This window comes from Vigna unguiculata, chromosome 1 (assembly GCF_037176805.1).
Source record: "Vigna unguiculata cultivar grain cowpea cultivar isolate G323 ecotype 2 chromosome 1, ASM3717680v1, whole genome shotgun sequence".
Lineage (NCBI taxonomy): Eukaryota > Viridiplantae > Streptophyta > Magnoliopsida > Fabales > Fabaceae > Vigna > Vigna unguiculata.
This window is the reverse complement of record NC_140792.1, coordinates 29,327,559-29,349,939: the sequence shown is the minus strand read 5'-3', so window position 1 is coordinate 29,349,939 and position 22,381 is coordinate 29,327,559. Positions and strand designations below refer to the sequence as shown.

Sequence of the window (22,381 nt, the reverse complement as noted above, 5' to 3'; positions counted from 1 at the left end):
AAATTAAAATTGAGTAGTTAAAATTAGAAAGATCAAAATTGTTGTTTTTGAGATGTATGATTCAAAATCGAAAAAGTAAAACTAGGGACAAAACTCCCATAATCAATAGCGAAATTATGTCTAAGAATTATACAACATTATCTAAATCATTCGAAAGTTAGAAGTGATACATTTTAAATTAAAGGGGTCGACGAAGAACATCATATTTTTGAGCGGTTAAAATTACTATTTTTTAAATTAAAGGGATAAAAAATATAAATTACCTTTATATTTATTAATAAATTACATATTTTTTGAAATTCCCCTTTGTTCTCTAAGAGGAAATTGAATTTGAATTTTAAAAAAATTTAAATAAAGGTCAATATCATGGTTCAACTTTCTTCAAAATCTCACAACTCTTTATCTCTTTTAAAGATATAAAAAAGACATAAACCCTTTAAAAGGAAGTTTTACCTTTTAAAATATAACAATACACATAAAATACAACATTTGAAACATAAACTAAAGTTATATATATATATATATATATATATATATATATATATATATTGTTTAATAAATAAAAAATATTAATGGTGAGTTTGAAATTATACGTAATACCCTGTGATTATTAGTTGAAAAGGTTGAAAAAGTAGAAAAGAGACGGAGAAGATGTTGAAATACGGAAATGTATACTCTGATAATGGAAAGTTTCAGTGTCGTAGATAGAACAGATACGTATTAGGCGAAAAGTAATTTTCTTTATATACACATACTGAAACTTATTATATTAACGAATTGACCAAGTGAGTTCTCCTTCCTTCCTATGTAATAGTAAATTTTAACAGATTCTGTAACAGGAAAGCGTTCTTCTTTTCTAAACTGCTAAATAAGATCATAGTAGTTAGATATTTTGCACAACTATTGAATTTGTAATCTTTCCTACAAATGTAGTTTTCACATAAAACACGCAATGATACTAATTCCCTATATATAACTTTGTGGTTGGTTGGCCCATTGTGTTATGTTTTCGCTGACACTACTGCCTTTGATAAAGGTTTCTTCCAGTTATCTGATTGTGAAAATTCACCTTCTTTTCTATCTGTTTTCTCTTTTATGGGACATTTGTTCTAAGATTTCTTTATCAGCAAGCTAATAGCAATGATATGGATTCTGTACTACTTTTCATGCTTTCACTATAAATATTACCATTTTCAGTGATGGTTGCTGCTTCATTTTTATGCAGTGACATCTGATGCAAGCTTTCCTTATCACGTAAAGATTCAAGGTATGGAAATGATACAGTTTAACTAAGCTTTTCATTGTTTCTCTGTGAGCCTAGGATGTTTTAAATGTGTTTGATTGCTTGTTCAGTAAGCCTCTGACTGAGTCTCAGAGTAGTGCAATGCTGGGGTTCTGGTAGCATTTATGGACAATGAAGTGTTAACGTGGTGCATTTGAATTATGAGCAGAATGGACCAAGTTTTTATTTATAGACATTGAGTTTTACGTATCTTGTTGCATTTGTTTTTTCAGTGCTTACAAAGGGTGAGAAGAAAATGGCGAAAATCTCCATTTTGTTGATGGGGTTTTGGCTATTAGGGGGCTGGACAGGATTGTTGGATGCAGAGTACGTGAAGTACAAGGACCCTAAACTTTCAATTGATGCTCGGGTTGATGATCTTGTTAGCAGAATGACTCTTGAGGAGAAAATTGGCCAAATGTTGCAAATTGAACGCAAGTATGCATCTGCTGATTTGGTTAAGAAGTATTTTATTGGTAACTAACCACCAGACCAAACTGAAATTTTCCTCTCTGGTATATTCATTCAATTGACCAATGATGAAAATCATTTCTCTTTTCTGAGTAGGGAGTGTAATGAGTGAGGGAGGGAGTATTCCAGCTCCACAGGCTTCTGCTGAAACCTGGATTAACATGGTGAATGAATTTCAGAAGGGTGCTTTATCAACCCGGCTTGGAATTCCAATGTTTTATGGGATTGATGCTGTTCATGGTCACAATACTGTTTACAAAGCAACTATTTTTCCTCACAATATTGGTCTTGGAGCAACCAGGTATATTGATATCAAAGCAGCACCCCCATTTGCCTTGGCTTTTATTTTAAAGAAAATGTTATATTCTAAAGACAGTATAACTGATTCTGTTATTTCAACCTTGGTGAGGAAACAATTCAGCCAATAGCTATATATATAGGTTTGTAGCAGATTAGCACAGCCTAGTATAGAAACTAAACATAATTGCTTTATCTGGTTTGTTCCTAGGAAAAGCTTTCCTCTGTTTTGTTATTCTCATAATTTTTTATTAGATTGGAAACTTGGGCATGCAAGTCATTTAGAAATTTCCCATAGCACAAGTTATTTTATTCTTACTCTAATCAATACATTTATTTTATAAAGATCATAATGGATATTTTTATTTTTCTTGTTAGGGACCCTGAATTAGTGAAGAGAATTGGAGCTGCAACTGCCCTTGAAGTTAGAGCAACAGGAATTCAGTATGCTTATGCACCTTGTATAGCAGTAAGTAACTACAACTGGTCTTTTATGCTCTTAAGTTACATACATCTCTAAAACCATCCTTATACTGTTTGAAGGTATGTAGAGATCCAAGATGGGGTCGGTGCTATGAAAGCTACAGTGAGGATCCTAAATTAGTTCAAGCCATGACTGAAATCATACCAGGCTTGCAAGGGGACATCCCTCACAATTTGCCAAAGGGTGTCCCTTTTATCGCTGGAAAGTAAGAATTTTAGAAACAAAATAACTTAATTTTTGTATGATTGCTGCAGTATCAGTTACTTGTGAACCTTACAGTAGTTGATGTTCTTGGCCTTCCCAAGAAGAGTAACTCTTTTAGTCACTTTTAAACTTTAGGTTAGGCCTTGCCATGCTATATTGATGTCTTATGTTAAATTATGCCGTATTTGGTTCAGTTAGTATTATGTTTCTAAAATAGTTTTGCATTGCTTGACAGAGAAAAGATTCTAGCTTCTGCTAAGCACTACGTGGGTGATGGTGGAACAATCAATGGGATTGATGAGAACAACACTGTTATTGACAGAGATGAATTGATGAAAATTCATATGCCAGCTTACTTCAATTCAATCAGCAAGGGTGTGGCAACCATTATGGTTTCTTACTCCAGTTGGAATGGAGTCAAAATGCATACAAACCACGAACTTATTACTGGCTTCCTCAAGAATACTCTACATTTCAAGGTAATATAACTTGTGTTGAATATGACATTCAAACCTGTTTATCATCTCATGGGTAAAATTTTTAAATGACACTTACCTTTTTCCTGGACTACACCAGGGCTTTGTTATTTCAGACTTTGAGGGTATTGATAGGATCACCTCCCCACCTCATTCAAACTTCACTTATTCAGTTGAAGCAGGGGTTTCTGCTGGCATTGACATGGTAATTTATGCCAAATGTTTCCGAATTAATGTATGAAGTTCCAATAAGAACACATTTAATATTTCTATAAACTTTTCTTGGTTTTGCAGTTCATGAATCCCAAGTTTTACGTAGAATTCATCGATGACCTAACCATGCTGGTGAAGAAGAAGTTCATTCCTATGAGTAGAATTGACGATGCAGTGAGAAGAATTTTGTGGGTTAAGTTCATGATGGGTATTTTTGAAAACCCTTTTGCTGATTTCAGTTTGGTCAGATATTTAGGAATCCAGGTTAGCTATTTTTGTTTTCCTTTAAGTGTTTGAAATTTAAGTAAACTAAGTTCAGAACAGGGATCATACTGTTTACCAAAATTCTAAACAGGAGCATAGAAATTTGGCTAGAGAAGCGGTGAGAAAATCAATGGTACTTCTGAAAAATGGTGAATCTGTTGATAAGCCTTTATTGCCTCTTCCTAAAACGGCACCCAAAATACTTGTGGCTGGAAGCCATGCAGATAATCTAGGGTATCAGTGTGGTGGCTGGACCATAGAATGGCAAGGAGTGAGTGGAAACAATCTTCTCAAAGGTGAAAAAAATTATACTTTTCTTTTCATGATTATATCATAACTCAATTTTTTTAATATTATTGTGAACTTTTGTATGAGCAGGGACTACAATTCTCACAGCTGTGAAAAACACAGTTGATCCTGAAACCAAAGTGGTGTACAAGGAGAAGCCTGATGCAGAGTTTGTTAAATCCAATGGATTTTCCTATGGCATAGTTGTAGTAGGAGAGCATCCTTATGCTGAAATGCATGGTGACAACAAGAACTTGACAATCCCAGACCCTGGTGCTGAGATCATAAGAAACGTGTGTGGAGTGACAAAATGTGTGGTTATCGTAATTTCTGGTCGTCCTTTGGTGATTGAAGCATATGTTGGAATGATAGATGCACTTGTTGCTGCATGGCTTCCTGGGAGTGAAGGCCAAGGCGTGGCTGATGTTATATATGGTGACTATGGTTTCACTGGAAAACTTCCAAGAACATGGTTCAAGTCTGTTGATCAACTTCCCATGAATGTTGGAGATCATCATTATGATCCTCTCTTCCCATTTGGGTTTGGCCTTTCTACCAAACCTACCAAGGGTTTTTACTCTGCCTAGTTCTCATCTTCATTTCTGTATCTATTTTTTTTATTTTTTATGTAAAAATAAAAACAATAAAGAGTGTGTGAGGTTATTTTTAAAAAGATAGGAACGATAGTGAGATGGTATATGTTTGTTGTATAATTTAAGGAGTACGTATTTTACCTTATTTAAACCAACATTTGTTAATTTAAAACCAAAAAATATAGTCATAATATGAACATTTTAGTATAAAATCTTTCATATTTACTGCATAATACAATATTTTACAGTCGACAATTTTTTTTTTCATTTTAAATATAATATTATATATATATATATATATATATATATATATATATATAATTGAAGTATAATTTTTTTTATCATCTCGTCTTTAGAGTTAATTAAGTTTTAATTTCTTCTAATTTTCTATGTTTTAAGATACCTTCATCTTTTTTTTTTCTCCGCTTTAATAGACTTATATCTTGTTTAACCTCACAAGTCATATGCATGAGTGATTTTGAAACAATTGAAAGATATTGGGTAGGAAAGTAATTTAATCTCTTTCAAACTTAGATTTAGAATGTCTTATTTGAGAAAAATTGGTTAATCATTTTTTTCACTCAATGAAATTAAGCAGAAAATGAAATTAGAAGTTTTTTTTTTTTTTTTTATCGCTGAATCCTTTCAAACTCACTTAACCATTTTTGAAAGAAAAGTCTAGCTTTAGAAAGGGAGAAGTTTGAATAAAGCTAAAATTGTTACTTTAAATATTTTGCAAGTCTTCTCATTAGACGCTTAATAGTAAGGTCGTCTAAAAGTGTTATGGAAGGGTTCAAAAAGGTTTTCTAAATTGCTTTAATAGATAGCTCAGAAAGCACTCTGTGACTAATAGAAATAGGCACTGTATGCTTTAAGTTTTATACTGTCTCAGCTCTAACCTGACCTATGTCCAATTCTTCAACGCAAACTCCAATGGATTGCACCGAACAAACATACTTATAGGTATTTTTACCGCCACTTTTGGCTTACACTAGCACACATGCTATCCAAGCTATATAACAATAAAGTTGTTTTTACATGATTTCACACTTTAAGTGGATACTAAATACAACCATTCCTTGTATAGAGTCTAACTTTATACAACGTGAATAATATACAATGAAAGCACACTCTTTTATACGTTCTTTTAAATAGAAAAATGATTTTTTGACTATTAAATTTTAATTATTTTCTCTTATAATATGATGTGGCATCTTTTGAATAGTTTTGAAATATTGAATGGAAAAATGAAAAATCACTCAAAATATGTCATCTAAGATTGTAAAAGAAAGTTGTCAAAATTTAGTAGTCAAAATATCATTATTCTTTTAAATATGGTGTTTTCCAAACAAGAAGCTTTAAATAATTAAAGAACTTATAACCAATGCATGAATTTTGATAGTTTAGTCTTCCCTGCATGATGAACTTTTAGGCTAAAGAAATTCAAGTATTACCTGGAATTGGAACTCAACCACTCCTGATTAATAACTCAAGTATGTTTTTGAAATATAATCATTATTTCCTAAAAGTTAAGTATGGTTTGGATTCCAATTACTCTTTACTAGCTAATTTGGTCCACCTCATAGGATAACCTTCACCCACGAGGATTAGGGCCAAAACAGTCCACAAGATCAGAAAGTCCTCCATTGAAAAAGGCCACAAATCAAAATAGTCTTATGGGTCAGGATCAATCCATAGACTTTCCTTTAAAACATGAAAAAATATTAAATTTTTTTAAATATATTATTATACCTTCGGTTCAGCAGGTCTGTCTTGACTTTCAATTTGAATAAGTCAGCCTCAACCTTTAGCAAATTGGTTAGATTCGACTTTTAGCTCGGGCCGGCTCAAGTTCACTCGTTCCGAACATTAACCTAGGTCGATCAGTCTCGACCTTCGACATGGCTCACAATAGTCTTGATCTTCAGCACGAGCCAGTCGTCTCGACCTTCGACTTAGATCGACCAGTCTCAATTATCGACTCAACTTGACCCGCTCGACCTTCAACCCAGAGAAACCCGTCTCAACATTTGTCTAAGGGTGGGGTCAAATTTAGGTTGGGTTTTGTTCGTTCGAATTCCAGCAAGGGTCAACTGGGTCGAATTCGGTCAAAATTGACACTACCAAATTCAACCAAAATTTGGTCGAAGCCAGGGATGACAACGGGTAGGGATGTCAACGGGGCGGGTAGGGTACGGGTAGTAGCTCCCTTGTACCCTACTCGCGGGATAAATATTCGTCCCGTACCCGTACCAATATCTGTCGGGTATTCGTTATGCGGGTACCCGCCTATTTTTTTCATATTCGCGGGTATCCATGGGTACCCACGGATATTTACAAAATTATTTAAAAAATAAATATTTAATCATAAATTCAAATAAAATAAAATAAAATACATCACTTCCATAAATTTTAAATAAAGTTCAAATAAATTCAAGTTCATACAAGTCCACATAATTATAAAAGTAAATATAAAATGACGTTTAACACAATAAAAAATCTTTTTAATTAGTGTTTTGATCAAAAAGTCCACTTTCTCCAATTGATTCCTAAAAAATAAACAAAATAAACAAATAATAAACCTCAATTGCCACGTGCCAAGTATTCTTATTTTGATTCTATCATTTGACAACAAGCATACCATAAACGTTATTGTCTATATAGGATTTGATGTATATGCCCAATTTCAAATAAAGGAAAGAGAATAATGTCAAGGGGTGTACTTAGAAGAAGACAACATATCAATACTTAAAGTTTGAAGAATGAAGACAAAAGACAAGATGTGCAACTTAGAAAAAATTAAGCTAGAATATTTTTTACTAATATATATATATATATATATATATATATATATATATATATATGTGTGTGTGTGTGTGTGTGTGTGTGTGTGTGTGTGTGAGGGTACTTTTGTTAATTAAAGTTTAGCGGATACGGATATCCACGGGTACGGATACTATGATACCCGTACCTGCCCCGTTAACATGTGGGTATCAAAAATGCTTGTACCTGCAGGTAGCGAGTATCCCTTTTTAATATTCGTTTCCTACCCGTTGCGGGTTTTATTCGCGGATACCCACGGGTACAGATTTTTTTGGCATCCCTAACAACGGGTCAGGTCGGACACAAATAATGCCTACCCATTATTTGACCCACATGAAAAAAAATCATACATGTTACCCATCTCATTACTCGCTGGATACCCATATAAAAAAATCCACATATTTTTCTCAATTCGTAAGTACCTATTGGATACCCGTAGATATTTAAAGAAAAAAGTATTATTTTATAAGTTTTAAAATGAATATTTAAACACTAAAATTACTTTAAAATTAAAATAGTATCGAATAAAATAAAACTAAAACTAAAACTAAAGTTTGTAGTGATTTGGCATAATAGACCTACTATCACGCTTACTTGTTATTCTAATAACAAAAAACACACACAAAACATATAAAATATGAACAACAAGGTAAAACGATGAATTAAATATGAACAAAAGACATAAAATATGCATTATGATGGGGGAGCTTCTGCCTGATGAATCTTGGATCACCATATGCACACCAGAATGAAAAGGGTGCTCTTGTTGCATTAGTAACACAATCAAGTGCAATGAGAAAAAGGTTCAACAGTAAGTTGTAACTTGTAAATGACAGCCAAGTCAAAGAAAAGTTAAACACACAAAAACAACAAAAGAATACGAGGAAAACAACTAATTTTGCTGCATTTATGGAAAATGGTGTATATGTGTGTGTGTTTTGAAGGTGAAGAGACAAGGAAGCAAAAGATGGAGGCACTTTGTGTCGTGTGTTCCTACCAAAGAGAATTTTTGCCTTTTCGCAATGTTATTACTCTAATTTTGGATGCTCCTACTTCCTTCTACTCTTTTCTTTTGTATTGTGTATTATGAGAACACATGTGGATACACGAGGCAAGACTCTTTGCCACATAACGTCATTATACAAAGAGACTACATTAAAAAGATGCATTTCTTAAATACGAGGATAAGGATCGAATTTTAAAATAAAAATCAATTATAAAATCATGTTATATTTTTGAAATAAAAAACATAATTATCCTTTAGGTTATGTTTGGACGAGGGATTTCAACAATTTTAAGACATTGAAATACCTAATAATTGAATTACTTGTAATTGAAGTCTTTTAATTTCTTAAATAAATAGTTTGTTTCTTCTTTGGATAAAGCAATTAAATTTCTAACTTAAGGTGAACTCAATTATACCTTTGAGTTTAGCTTAATTCAACTCGACCTTAAATTCAGTACGACTTATCTTGACTTTTGGTTCAAGTCGACCTTCGGCCAAGGCTGGCCAAATTCGACCTTTGGTAGAGGTTGGCCCAACTCGACCTTTGGCCCGACTCGACCTTCGGGTCGCCAACCTTCAGCCTGCACTGGCCAAGGTCAACTAGGCTTAACAGTCCAACTCGACCTTCCGTTTGGCCTAGCCGACCTGGCTCGACCTTCGACCCAAGCCGACTCGACTCAACCTTCAGCTCTACTTGGGCGGTCTTGCTCGACCTTCAGTTTGGGCTAGCTTGGCTGGACCTTCAGCTTGGGCTAGCTTGGCTCGACCTTAAGCTCAACCTTCGTCTCATGTTGGCCCAGCTCGACCTTCAGCCTAATTTGACTAGGTTCGACCTTTAACATGGCTTGGCTTGACCTTCGGCTTGTCTTATGTCGGCTCGACCTTCGACCCAACACGACTCTTGACTCGACCCCTTCCAACTCAACCCTCGGCTCTCCCTAGTCCGGCTTGGCTCGACTTTCGGACTAGCCCGACATAATTCGACCCAACCTGACTTAACATTCGGCTCAGTTCAGCTCGACTCAACCTTCGGCCTAGGACAGACCAACTCAACCTTCGACTTTAACCAACTTGTCTCGTCCTTTTGTTCGACCCGACTTGACTTTTTGGACAAGTGAACTTTTTATGTCCTAACCAATGAGCAATTCCACAATTTGGAGAATTTAATTTTCCTTTATTTTGAGTAAATTTTAAATTATACTATTTTAATTATTTAAAATACCTTCTTAAAATTCTTCAATTTCAATTTTCTTATAATTTCTTAATCCACAAACATTATTAAAGTATTAAAAATAGAGACCTTTAAAGTATTGATTCGAAAAACTTGTTACCCTTAAAATGTTTTCACTCTGGTCTTTGTTTTTCCTTTATTCACACATCTAAAATTTCAAAAGATTCAAAGCACGAGGAAAACTCTTCTCCACTATCTCATAGATACATTAAGTAACATAACTCATGTGAATTAAATAATAAGAATTATAATAATATTTAAATAATTAATTTGAATTCAGTTAAATTTCAATCAATTTTAGTATATCAAACCATAAAATTAAACTATTTCAATCCAATTTAAAAGAATTTAAATGAATAAAAAAAGTTGTGGTTTCTGATCAATTATTATTCATTTGGAGCAATACTTAATAATTTTTTAATCCAATCGGCTGTGAACCCTCCTCATAAATTGTATCTTTGAATCACTACTGGTGCAGCTACACTGCGTCACAATCCACAACCTGATTTTAAAGAGTATTGATTCAGACAACTTGTTACCGTAAAAATGTTTTCCCACTAATATTTAACTGTTTTTTCTGCGATTCAAACATATAAAATTTGAAAGTCTCAGTCGTCATCGTCTTTTTCTCTATGATCGGCACGGTCGGCCTTTAATTGATTTAACAACAAAAAAATTAAAACTTTATTATCCCATACCATTTTGTATCGTTTCTGGTAAAATTGGATTGAGACTTGTAAACAGATTAAGAAAACAAATTACATGTTTACGTAAATTAAGAAAACACTTTTTCTTGTTTCGGTACTGTAGCATTTTTAAAAAATATTTACTTATCTGCTGTTTTTAAAATTCAAAGTAATATTAATGCTTTTATTAATTATATTCTTACCTTTCGTCCAATTTTACAATAATTGGTATTTATATATAGGAATTTATATTAAAAGTAAATAAAATAAATTTGAAACAATTGGAAAATCTTGTGTAAGAAATCATTCTCACTAGTAAATTCAAAATAACTTTTTTGAAAAAATATGTTGAGAAATCGTTTGTTTTATCAGTAAATTGTATAAATTGGATAAATACATGTAAAAATATAATAATTATACTTTCTTTTTTAAAATTATTTTTTAAAAATATTATTCATTTTTAAATTAAACTATACACTTATCCTTTACCTGCATGAAAGTGATATAAAATATACTAGACAATAAATGTCACATAAAATGTGATTTTCATATAACAAAAGGAAATATACACACTAAATTAATATAACTTTCATGTATGTTTCATTAAAGAGATATGACTTTAAATGTAAAGACAATTTATATATATATATATATATATATATATATATATATATATATATATATACTTCAATTTTAGAAAGAAAGACATTTTATAAAAGCAAATTGATGAAAAAAAATAACATATTTAACGTACTTCCTAGTTAATCTACTTTTAAAAACAATAAGGTCAACCAAAATTTGCCGAAGCGATTAAAAGTTTTCTTTTCCTTTATATCTGCGTTTGTTTCCAGTTTTTTTCAATTAAAGTTCCAAAGCCGGCATTTCGAGTGAGAAGTTTCAAAGAAATTTCACAATTTAAAAGGTCTATTGCATTCCTTGTTTAAGTGATTCATGAAAAGCGAACTAAATATCTTTATAAATACACATTTTTTTTGAGCAAAGTGACAACAGTCATCATTCATCAATCTCGTCTCAATTAATCCATCTTCTCTTCTACCGATTAGGATGACCTTTATATTACAATTTTCAGTTCTTTTGCTTTTATTTTTGTATGCAATCACATTCCGAAAGATTGTGTGCAACAATCTGAGCCAAGTTCGGTGCAATGAGAAGGACCGAGAAACGTTGGAAATGTTTAAAGAGGGTGTTATTGATCCATCCAACAATCTACTCACATGGTCCACTCAACAAGACTGTTGTCAATGGAAAGGAGTTCAATGTCACAATACCACAAGCAGAGTAACACAACTTGACCTATCCCAACAATTTCTAAGAGGTGAAATCAAGTTATCTTTGTTGGAACTTCAATTTCTATATCATTTGAATTTGAGCTATAACTACTTTAATGTTATTAGCATTCCACCAATTCACAATGATCTCATATTTGGCTCTAACCTCCATTACCTTGACTTATCCAATAATTATATTTCCACGGACAATCTTGATTGGCTTTCTCAACTTTCATCGTTGAGATATCTCAACCTTGGTTATACAAATCTTCGTTATGCTACCAATTGGTTTCGGTTGTTCATTATGCTCCCTTCTTTGTCTGAGTTACGGTTGAGTTATTGTGCACTAAACATAACGTCTCTCAAACATGTGAATTTTACTTCACTTTTAACCCTTGATCTTTCAGGTAACTATTTCACCTCAAAATCATTACGCTGCTTGTTTAATCTTAGTATTGCCATCTCTCATCTTGACCTTAGTGGAATTTATTTACTTGGGAATTTTGATCTTCAATGGATTTCTCAACTTCATTCTTTGAAATATCTTGACCTTAATGGAATAGATCTTCGCGAAGAACCCAACTGGCTTTTAGCTATGCCTCCTTCATTATCAGACCTACACTTGAGCAATTGTCAACTAACCAACATAAGCCCAACTTTAAAGCATGTCAATCTTACTTCACTTGTCACTCTTGATCTTTCTTTCAACCATTTTAACTCTCAATTGCCACATTGGTTGCTTAATCTCAGTCGTCATCTCTCTCATCTTGATCTTTCATACAATAGTTTATACGGTGAAATACCTTTAAGTTTGTTCAACTACCAAAATTTGGAATACCTTGATATATCGGGCAACATGTTTTCTGGTTCCATTCCTTTCACTTTGGTAAATCTCACATATTTGGAATACCTTGATCTATCAGGCAACATGTTTTCTGGTTCCATTCCTTTCACTTTGGGAAATCTCTCATATTTGGTTTCCCTAAGCCTTAGCTCTAATTCCTTTTCTGGTATAATATCTGAGATGCATTTTTTCAGGCTCCACAATTTACAAATGTTGGACTTGAGCTACTCAAGTTTTAAGTTTCATTTCAATCCTGAATGGATTCCTCAGTTTCAACTTAAATGGCTTTATTTGGATGATACAAATCAAGGTCCTCAATTTCCTCCATGGATATATACACAAAAGTCATTTTCAGGCTTATCCATGTCAAGCTCAAAAGTTTCATTTATAGAAGAAGAAAAGTTCAGGGATTTAATAGCTGGTGTTGATACAGATCTCAATTTATCCAACAACTCAATTAGTGGAGACATATCAAACGTGTTGCTAAGTTCTAACTTCATACTATTAAACAATAATAATTTCACTGGAACACTCCCACATTTATCACCAGAGGTCGAATATGTGGATTTATCTCATAACTCTTTCATAGGATCAATTCCACAAGGTTGGAAGAACTTGAAATATTTGTATTTTATCAGCTTGTGGAATAATAATTTATTTGGTGAAGTTCTTGAGAAACTCTCATGGTCAACATATTTGGAAGTTATAAACCTAGAAAAAAATGATTTTTTTGGAACTATACCAAACAACATGTCAAGATACTTAGCACTGGTGATATTAAGATCTAATAAATTTGAGGGAAGTATTCCACCTCAACTATTCCTTCTCTCTCGTTTGATTCACTTGGATCTTGCTCATAATAAACTTTCAGGATCAATTCCTCAGATTGCCTATAACACTACACAAATGATAACAGATAATTATTCTACATTTATCTTTGTTCAAGATGACAACATTGATTTCTATGCAAAAGGTCAAGTTTATGAGTATAAAATTGACTCTAGAAGGCGAACTATTGACCTCTCAGCTAACAAGATATCTGGAGAGATTCCTTCGGAATTATTTAGGCTGATTCAAGTTCAAACATTGAATTTATCTTATAATCATTTGACTGGAACAATGCCTGAGACAATTGGAGGAATGAAAAATCTGGAATCTCTTGATCTTTCTAATAATAAGCTTTTTGGTGAAATTCCAGAAAACATGGCTACATTGTCTTTTCTGAGTTATTTGAACTTATCATGCAACAATTTTTCTGGACAAATTCCAATAGGGACTCAACTTCAAAGTTTCAGTGTATCAAGCTATAATGGGAATCCAGAACTTTGTGGTGCTCCTCTTACAAAGTGTAGTATGGAAAAAAATCCTGTGAATATAATTCAACATGGAATCAACGAAGAGGGTGAATTTGATGAAGAATCACTCTATCTTGTGATGGGAATTGGGTTTGTAGTTGGATTTTGTGGTCTTTTTGGTTCTTTGGTCATTTTTAGGAAATGGAGACACAAATACGATCTATTGCTCAATGGAGTGTATGACAAACTTTATGTTACTTACATGCTCAAATTCAATAACTTGCGTAACAGAGAAGCACTATAGTCAGTTCAGGTTAGTAAAACTAACATTATTGTTTTAGTTTATGTGTTGTAGTTTCACGTGGATTAAGATTGACACTTGAATTTTAAAGCAAGAGCATATGAAATTGTTTTCAGTTTATCTAATGGTTACATAATCATGCAAGTTCTTATTTTAATCCTATTTTAGATGTTTTTTGTCTGAAAATTGAAGTTAAATATTGTATCTCTTATTGAAGTAGGCTTGAAGTGTTGGTGATCTTTGATACATGACATCGAGTTTTCCTAAAGTATCTTTGATATTTTTCTTGCAATTTGTGATATTTTTCTTGCAATCTAACAAGTATCTTCTGTAAACATTTTCCTAAAGTATCAAATTTATTGCGTTGTAGTTTGACATGGATGAAGATTAACCCTGAATTCGAAAGGAATAACTTATGAAATTTTTTTTCAGTTTATCTAATGGTTACAATTATCCATGTGTGTGCTTATTTTGAATCTATTTTAGATTATTTTTGCCTGAAAAGTGATGTTAATTATTGTATCTCGTATTGAAGTAGGCTCAGAGTTTTGGTGATCTTTGATATATGAGATGAAGTGGAGGATCATTTGCAACTTAGCTATACTTTCTAAATGATGCCATGAAGAGCCTCAGTCCAATTGTTGTGTCCACAAGCGTTTCGGTGTTCAATTTCTTAATTTTCGTTAATTCTATCTCTTAGTTTGGTTAAATGTTGAACAATTATTTCTCGAAAATTTTGGTTTGATACTATTTTTAATATAAATTGATGAATCAAATCTAATTGGAATGTTGGACAATATATTTAGGATTATACTATTTATTTATAATTTAAGGTGGAGGAGGTTCTATCATGGTCTCATGGAACTCTTTCCCTCTATTTTGATTTATGATAAAAAAGGATTAAATTGACAAAAGTTGAAACTTAATTGAACGAGAAAAAAATAAGAATTAAATTGAACAAATCTTTCAAAAATAGGGATAAAATTAGTATTTGAGAGAATGAAGCTCCTCTCCACGTAAGATAAAACGGATCATGTCAAACGAACTATGCCACTTTGCTCACATTGTTGTTAACTATCTAAATGACAACGTTACCAAAATGACTAAATTGACAAAAGTTGACGAAAACTGAATTTTGATTGAACAAGAAAAAAAAAGACTACATTGAAAAAGGTCAACAAGAATAAAGACTAAATTAGTATTTAAACCTAAAAAAAATAATATTTGACTATTTTGTTTAACGCCCATACACTTGCCGGAGAGTGATTAGAATAATTGGTTAAGTATTTAAGGTAGCTAGTTATTCCTTATTGATTTAATTGATTAAGATACGAGTTGACGAAAAGAGAATATTGAATTTGTTCCCTGAAGAAAAGGATGAAAGACTTTGTACCTAAATCAATATGCTTTTAGGTTAGCCCGTGCCATGTTATATTGATTTCTTATGTTAAATTATGCCTTCGTTTGTTCAGGTAGTATTATGTTTCTAAAATACTTTTGCATTGTTGGACAGAGAAAAAGTTCTAGCTTTTGCTAAGCACTACGTGGGTGATACTATCTTTGATACTACCAAACTCCTTAAGTTTGAATACCGTCCCCTAGAGCTTAAAGCTTACATCGGTACTTTTTTTGTTTTATTTCTTCCAAACTAAATAATTAATGTGTATAATTTGTTGTTCTTTTATTGAAAAATTACCATGGCTTTGACACGCCGAGAGATAGCTAGCCAAATGAAGAAACTAGATATGAAAGAAAAAGAAAAAGCTGAACCTCAAGCATCAATTATAAATGCCACTGACTTCGAGACCGAAAGCTCAAAGTTTAAGCACCATCGATGTAACGATGGTAACACTTCAAAAAAGACAACTGCTAAAGAACTAGGACTGAGCAATCGACCTCCCATATGATCTAATCAAAGGGACAACCACTAATCTCCTTATGGGGGACTAAGCTCCATTTATGCAGAAACTAATATGTTTGATAATCTGAAGGCACTGGTAAAGACAATCAAAGCACATTGAAAAGAGAAAATGAAGACACTAACAGAGAACATGAATGAATTTATCAAGAAGCAACAAGAACTAGAAGAAACCAAGAAAGTCTTGGAAGAATCCAAAAACGCCTTCACCAATTTGAAGAAAACACTACAGGAAAATGAACAAGAGCGAGATGAACACAACGCGAAGCTTAACCGGGTTCGAGAGGATTTTGAAAAATGCAGAGATAAGAAACAAAATGACGAGACTACTTGGGAGAAGAAAGAATCTGAATATAAGCAAGAAAAATTTGAGCTTGCAACTTCCTTGGATAAAACTAGAGATCCAATAATACACAACTTTATGGATGCATCGCTAAAGTGTTGTTCCTTAATATGGACCTTCTTGCTCCATATCCGATGAAAGTAGTTATATAGTGTTAAGAAGTGAACTTTAAGCATAACTCAAGCATACAAAACCAACTTGTAAGGTGAAGTTTTCACCCACTTATATACGATAATCACACATTATCTCTAGTTGATGTGGGACCTCTAACACACCCCCTCACACTGAGGTATATATAACTCGAACTTGAGACTAGACATTAATGGGTAGTCTAATACAGTCCCAATAGCAAGTGAAACTGATAACGCTGGCTTTGACGCGATCAACTTAATATTACTTATCTATAACAACTTTAATATTATTTAGAAAGTGGTCAACAAAATAGAAAGGGTAAAGTAATTCAAAGTCGTCCCCCAACGAATACGGAATTAGTTTCTAACAAATTAGTTCTTATAAAAACTATATAAAATGGATTAGTCAAATAATAAAAGTAACCAGAGAAATAAAATTGGTGAAAGGTAACAATGATAAAGAAAATAGATTGATTCCATTGCTTTTTCAAAATAAATTCATCATCAATTATCTAAAGATTATTGCTCAATTTTGTTGACTTTCTCACTTTTAACCAAAGTACAGTCTCAATTAAAAGTATGAACTTTTAGATTATTCATAGTAAATTCAACCAAACTACAGTCTCAATCAAATCTTACTATTTCTAGTCATGTCTATTCTTTTATCTCCTCACCAAATAAAAAACTTAGTTAATCAAAGTAAAGTTTTGACTAATTTTAGTTAGAATAAATACTTTTAATCAAAGTAAAGTCTTAATTATTGATGAAAACTCATTTAATTACATGAAAGTTTCTTTCTAAATAAAATCAATGTAAAATTTCAATTAAATTTAAAAACCCTTCAACTCATGTGATTAGCATGTATATAGATTTAAACACTTCACTAATTACCTAGCATGTAAAAATCATTACTTTTTACATGATTCAAGATAAAAGACATAGATGAATGAAAACCATAACAATAATAAAAAGAACAAAGAAATTATTTCATTCTAACCTTAGAATCCATAATAAAATTACACTGGAACCAACCCAAGAAGCTTAACACTCCATGGAATCAAAATAAAATAATAGAAGAAAAGAGAATGAAGAGAGATGAAAAAATTAGGCCCCCCTAAATTAGGCCTCCCTTAAGGGTTCCTAAACTCTGAAGTTTCGAGCTTGTCTTTTTTGCTTCACCTTGGTCTCTTTATATAGGACTTGAACTTTTCTATTGCTGAAATCTCTCAAATATATTTAAAATAATCACAAATATCATTTATCTTTATAGTTGTTATGAATATCTAAAAATATTTGGAGAGATATAACCAATTTAAAAACTAATTGACAAATTTAGTTGGTTGATAATATCAATATATGATATAATTAAATAAATAAATTATTTAAAGATATATGATAAATTATGACCAACTAATATTTGCATAAATTTTCCAAATCAGCCATTTGTAATCTTCTTCATTTATCTTCTAAATAATCTAATATCTTCAAGATATATTTGTTTGTAATAGAGGTCTAAAAAGATTTAAGAAGATATTGTCATATTTTAAAAGATTTGATAGTTATTATCTTTTTTGATATTTTATGATATAATTATTTAAATTTTCGAATAAAAATCTAAATATATATTTTCTCCAAATTATCTTTTATCATGAATATTTATGAATTATGAAAACCCTTTATCTGGAAAAAGATAGAGAAATCTGCAAGGTTCAATTTTTGTTACATGTTCCCTCTTCTTGACTTAGCCAAATTTCTTCATTTTTTCAAGCTTTTCTTGCCTTCTTCATGTAATGTTTGGCTTGAATTTTTGTGATTTTGATAATTACCTATTCTTGAATTTATCTTTAAGGTGTCATAAAGCTTTAATCAATTTATTTTCATATCTCCATGAAATTAACTTAGCTGCAATTGCACTAACAACCTCTAAATATCCAAAGATTATTTATGCAACTAAAAATCTATTTTTAACATTTTTTTTATCTCAAACTTAATAAACCTAATTATAAGAAATCCCAATTAAATCAATCTTTTAAGAACAAAATTCAATTAAAAATCCATAAGTAAATATTTAATGAAGGCAAAAATACGCACTTATCATACCCCCACACTTATCCTTTTGCACTCCTGGACAAAATTGATTAATTTCAAAATGTTTTGCGTTAGTTTATTTCGTATGTACACTGAATCAAAGGAATGGACATAACTAGAAACAAATCAATCTTTTGAAAGTCAATTTACCATGCACAAACAAATGGAAAAGATCTATTTTTCACATATGAGTTAATATTTTGAATTTACAAGAAAATCAAATATGAAAGATATCACTCAAGTTTAAAATGTTTCTCACTAAAATTTGCTCAAGAGTTGTGGCTTGTGTTTTCACTCAAAATATTCATGTGAGTAAACACTCTTGATATTTAACAAGACTCTAATATTCACAAACTTCTTGGAAATATGCATTCAAAGATCACTAGGACTTTCATAAATTGAATGAGGCCAAGGTAAAGGTAGGAAAACTTAAAAGGATTCTTGGGTTTTTGAAATAAATATAGAAAGAATAAAGGAGCATGATTTCAAGAACAACTATTTTTTTTTCTACTCTTTTTGAGAAAGCAATAATTTTTCTACATATTTTTTTTTAAAACTATTTCATCACTTTTTCCTTCCTTTGTGCCATTTTTATTAATTTTCGGGGAGCTCACCCACACACTTTATTACTCAACAAATCCAAAAATAATCCACTAGCTCATTCTTCTTCCTAGTGTATGGAAAAACATAGTTTTTTTCTTTGTAAGGATATACAATGGGCTTAAAACAAGAAAAAAGATATTTAAAAGCTCAAAGGGGATACCAATAAATTAATTAATATCAAGGTGCGCTTATTTGGCTAAGTAACTAAAAACAAGAAATGTATCAATCATATCAAATCAAACATATTCACCTAAGATGCAAAATAAAAGAATCATGCTAAATATTTGAGTATAAACAAAACATGAGCAAGTCACTCAAGAAAAATAGGAATGACACATCGCAGTTCATCCTTTTCATTAAGGTTCAAGACTCACAAGGTCAAATTCTTTCACAAAAGATCTAATCAAGAATTCTCAAATCAACTCAGTTAGCAAATCACAGAAACAATCCACTCATATTTTTCTAGAATTATGACGGTCTCAGTTAGAGATGGCAAATAAACCCGTCCCCGTGGGTATTGTCCGAACCCGTCCCCGTTTTGACGGGGAATCTCCGCATTGACTGGGTATGGATATGGGTATGGGGAATCCCCGATTTTTTCAATTGGGTATGGGGATGAGGATGGAGATGTATATATCCCCGCCATAATAGACGTCCCCGCCATATCTTCATCATCGTTTAAATTATTAAAATATTCACAATTAATTAAGTAACCCTATATATATATATATATATATTATTTTTTATTTCTTCTAAATATTTAGTTTGTCATGAAAATTATTTACATCTCTAATCTATTTTTTATCTTATCATAACATTTATGTAATTATGTTAAATTATGTATGTCAATTAAAAAAAATTTATGTCTAACATTTGAATATTTCTATTATTTTTTAATATTTTTATTTATTGTATATTTTCCTTTCACATGAGAATGTTTAATTCTCTCAATTTAAGTGTTTAACAGCATAAACATTTCATTTACTAGGTAATATAATTTTTTTTACTTATTATTATTAATTTTTGTTTCATTTGAAGAAGTCTTTTGTTTCGCTAAAATAATTTTTGTTATTTCTCAACTATTGAGTATATATGTTGATATTTGAAAAAGTTTCTTAGATCTTTAATTTTCATCTTATCATACCCTTAATTATACATTTGTTTTTCTTTGTGCGATTCCTTCCAATAGTCTTCAAATTGTTTATAAGATACACATTTGTTAATTTTTTAATATTTTTATTTTTGTTTATTTTCATCATGTAGAATATTATTTCGATAAATTTTATCTAATTATTTTTTATTTTCTAACTCATTACAATCATACTTTAATTTTTTCACTATAATTGTATAAATAATTTTTATTTACTACAATATAAAAATTTAATGTAATTACCATGAATATTTTTTTATCACCATCCAACATATATTGGAGTTCAAAAGATACAAAATCTATGATAAAATTTTATTATTATGTTTATTATTTGTTCCTTGCGTCATTTTTTTACCAACCACTGAGTATATATGTTGATATTTGAAAAGTTTTCTTAGATCTCTAAGATATTTTTCATCTTATCATACCTTTATTATATATTTGTTTTCCTTTGCGCGATTCCTTTTAATAGTCTCCAAATTGTTTATAAGACACACATTTGTTAATTTTTTAATATTTTTATTTTTTGTTTATTTTCATCATGTAAAATACTATTTTGATAAATTTTATCTAATTATTTCTAACTCATTACAATCATACTTTAATTTTTTCACTATAATTGTAAAAATAATTTTTATTTACTACAATACAAAAATTTAATGTAATTGTCATGAATATATTTTTACCACCATCCAACATATATTGGGGTTCAAAAGATACAAGATCTATGTTAAAATTTTATTATTATGTTTATTATTTGTTCTTTGCGTCATTTTGATCAAGTGCTATATTATAACTTTTATTAGTGTATAAAAAATAGATTCATTATAATTCATTTAACATATATTTTAATTTGAATATTTTTTCCTTTTATATTTTTTTAAAAATATTTTTAAAATTTATCAACTAGGTTTCATTAATGTTTGCAAATTTAATAAATGTTTTGGTTCTCATTAAATTTTATTTGGTATTCTAATCTAAAATGTAAACAATTATAATTTATTTTAAAATATTTGATATCGAATAAATAATCATACTCCTGATATTGAATATTTGATAATATTATGTTTCTTTTACCGTAATTTTTTATTATTTTATAAAAATTAATTAAAATTAATATTAAAGTAGTAAGAAAATGGGTACGGGTATGGGTACGAGATTATACCCGTTATCCGGTGGGGATGAGGATGAGACAAAAATTTGATACCCGTTGAGTTTGGGTATGGGGATGAGGATGAATTTTTTTTACGGGGATGGGTATGGGATAGTGAAACCCGTCCCCGTCCCGTCCCGTTGCCATCCCTAGTCTCAGTTACTGAATCAAATCCTAAAAATTCAATGTCAATATATTATATTGAAAATAAGGAAATATTTTTGGTGAAATTTCTTATGAGATATATTGTTTAAAAGTTTCACGAAATAGAAAGGGAATACTTTCACCATTTTCTTAAAATGAAATCATAATTTTTTTAATGATAACAAAAATTGAATAAAAAAAACAGGAAAAAGAAAAATCATACCTACGACCCCAACACTTATTTTGATGGACTTATTTTGGAAAGGAGATAAAAATTGTTTGAATTCTAATATGTCATATATCAAAATTTATTTTTTTTTAATTTTACAAAATACTTTTTAATTTTTAATTTTTATTAAAAATAAAATAACATATCTTTCCTTTTTCCTTGTGCAATGCAACAAAGGTTTAGTTGTATTCACAAACCACTCCTATTTCAGACTTGAATGAAATGAAAAAGGAAGTTTTTGGAGAAATATTTTCTGCATCCAGGACAACCTCAGTAAAAAAGGAAATCAGTGGCATCAGGCAGTCCCAAGAAGACAGCTTATCAGAATATTGGGAATGTTTTAACAAGTTATGTGCCACTTATCCCATTCGCCAGATTAGTGAACTATTGCTCCTGCATTATTTTTATAAGGGCATAACAGCAGTGGATTGGAACAGGTTGGACGCTGCAAGTGGGGGTGTATTCATGGACAAAAACATAGTTGTCAATAATCAACAATTCAGCTCTAGAGGAAGCAACAATTGAAGTGTGCATAAGATAGAGGTTCATGTAGTGAGTGGACAGAATCTGTTGTC

General features: G+C 31.1%; 2 protein-coding genes across 2 annotated transcripts; both read left to right on the top strand.

Annotated features, from left to right (window-relative positions):
* The first annotated feature begins 897 nt into the window (after positions 1–897).
* Positions 898–4,676, top strand: LOC114178376 (uncharacterized). Its single transcript, XM_028064242.2, has 11 exons — positions 898–1,036; positions 1,226–1,267; positions 1,516–1,758; positions 1,850–2,054; positions 2,429–2,519; positions 2,594–2,739; positions 2,974–3,217; positions 3,315–3,419; positions 3,509–3,691; positions 3,783–3,987; positions 4,070–4,676. Exons 3-11 carry the CDS (start codon positions 1,539–1,541, stop codon positions 4,564–4,566), a joined length of 1,896 nt encoding a protein of 631 aa, XP_027920043.2. The 5' UTR covers positions 898–1,036; positions 1,226–1,267; positions 1,516–1,538; the 3' UTR covers positions 4,567–4,676.
* Positions 4,677–11,383: 6,707 nt separating this feature from the next.
* Positions 11,384–14,050, top strand: LOC114192014 (receptor-like protein EIX2). Its single transcript, XM_085666516.1, has 2 exons — positions 11,384–12,458; positions 12,531–14,050. The coding sequence occupies exons 1-2, from the start codon at positions 11,384–11,386 to the stop codon at positions 14,048–14,050; spliced, it is 2,595 nt and encodes an 864-aa protein (XP_085522642.1).
* The last annotated feature ends 8,331 nt before the right edge of the window (positions 14,051–22,381 follow it).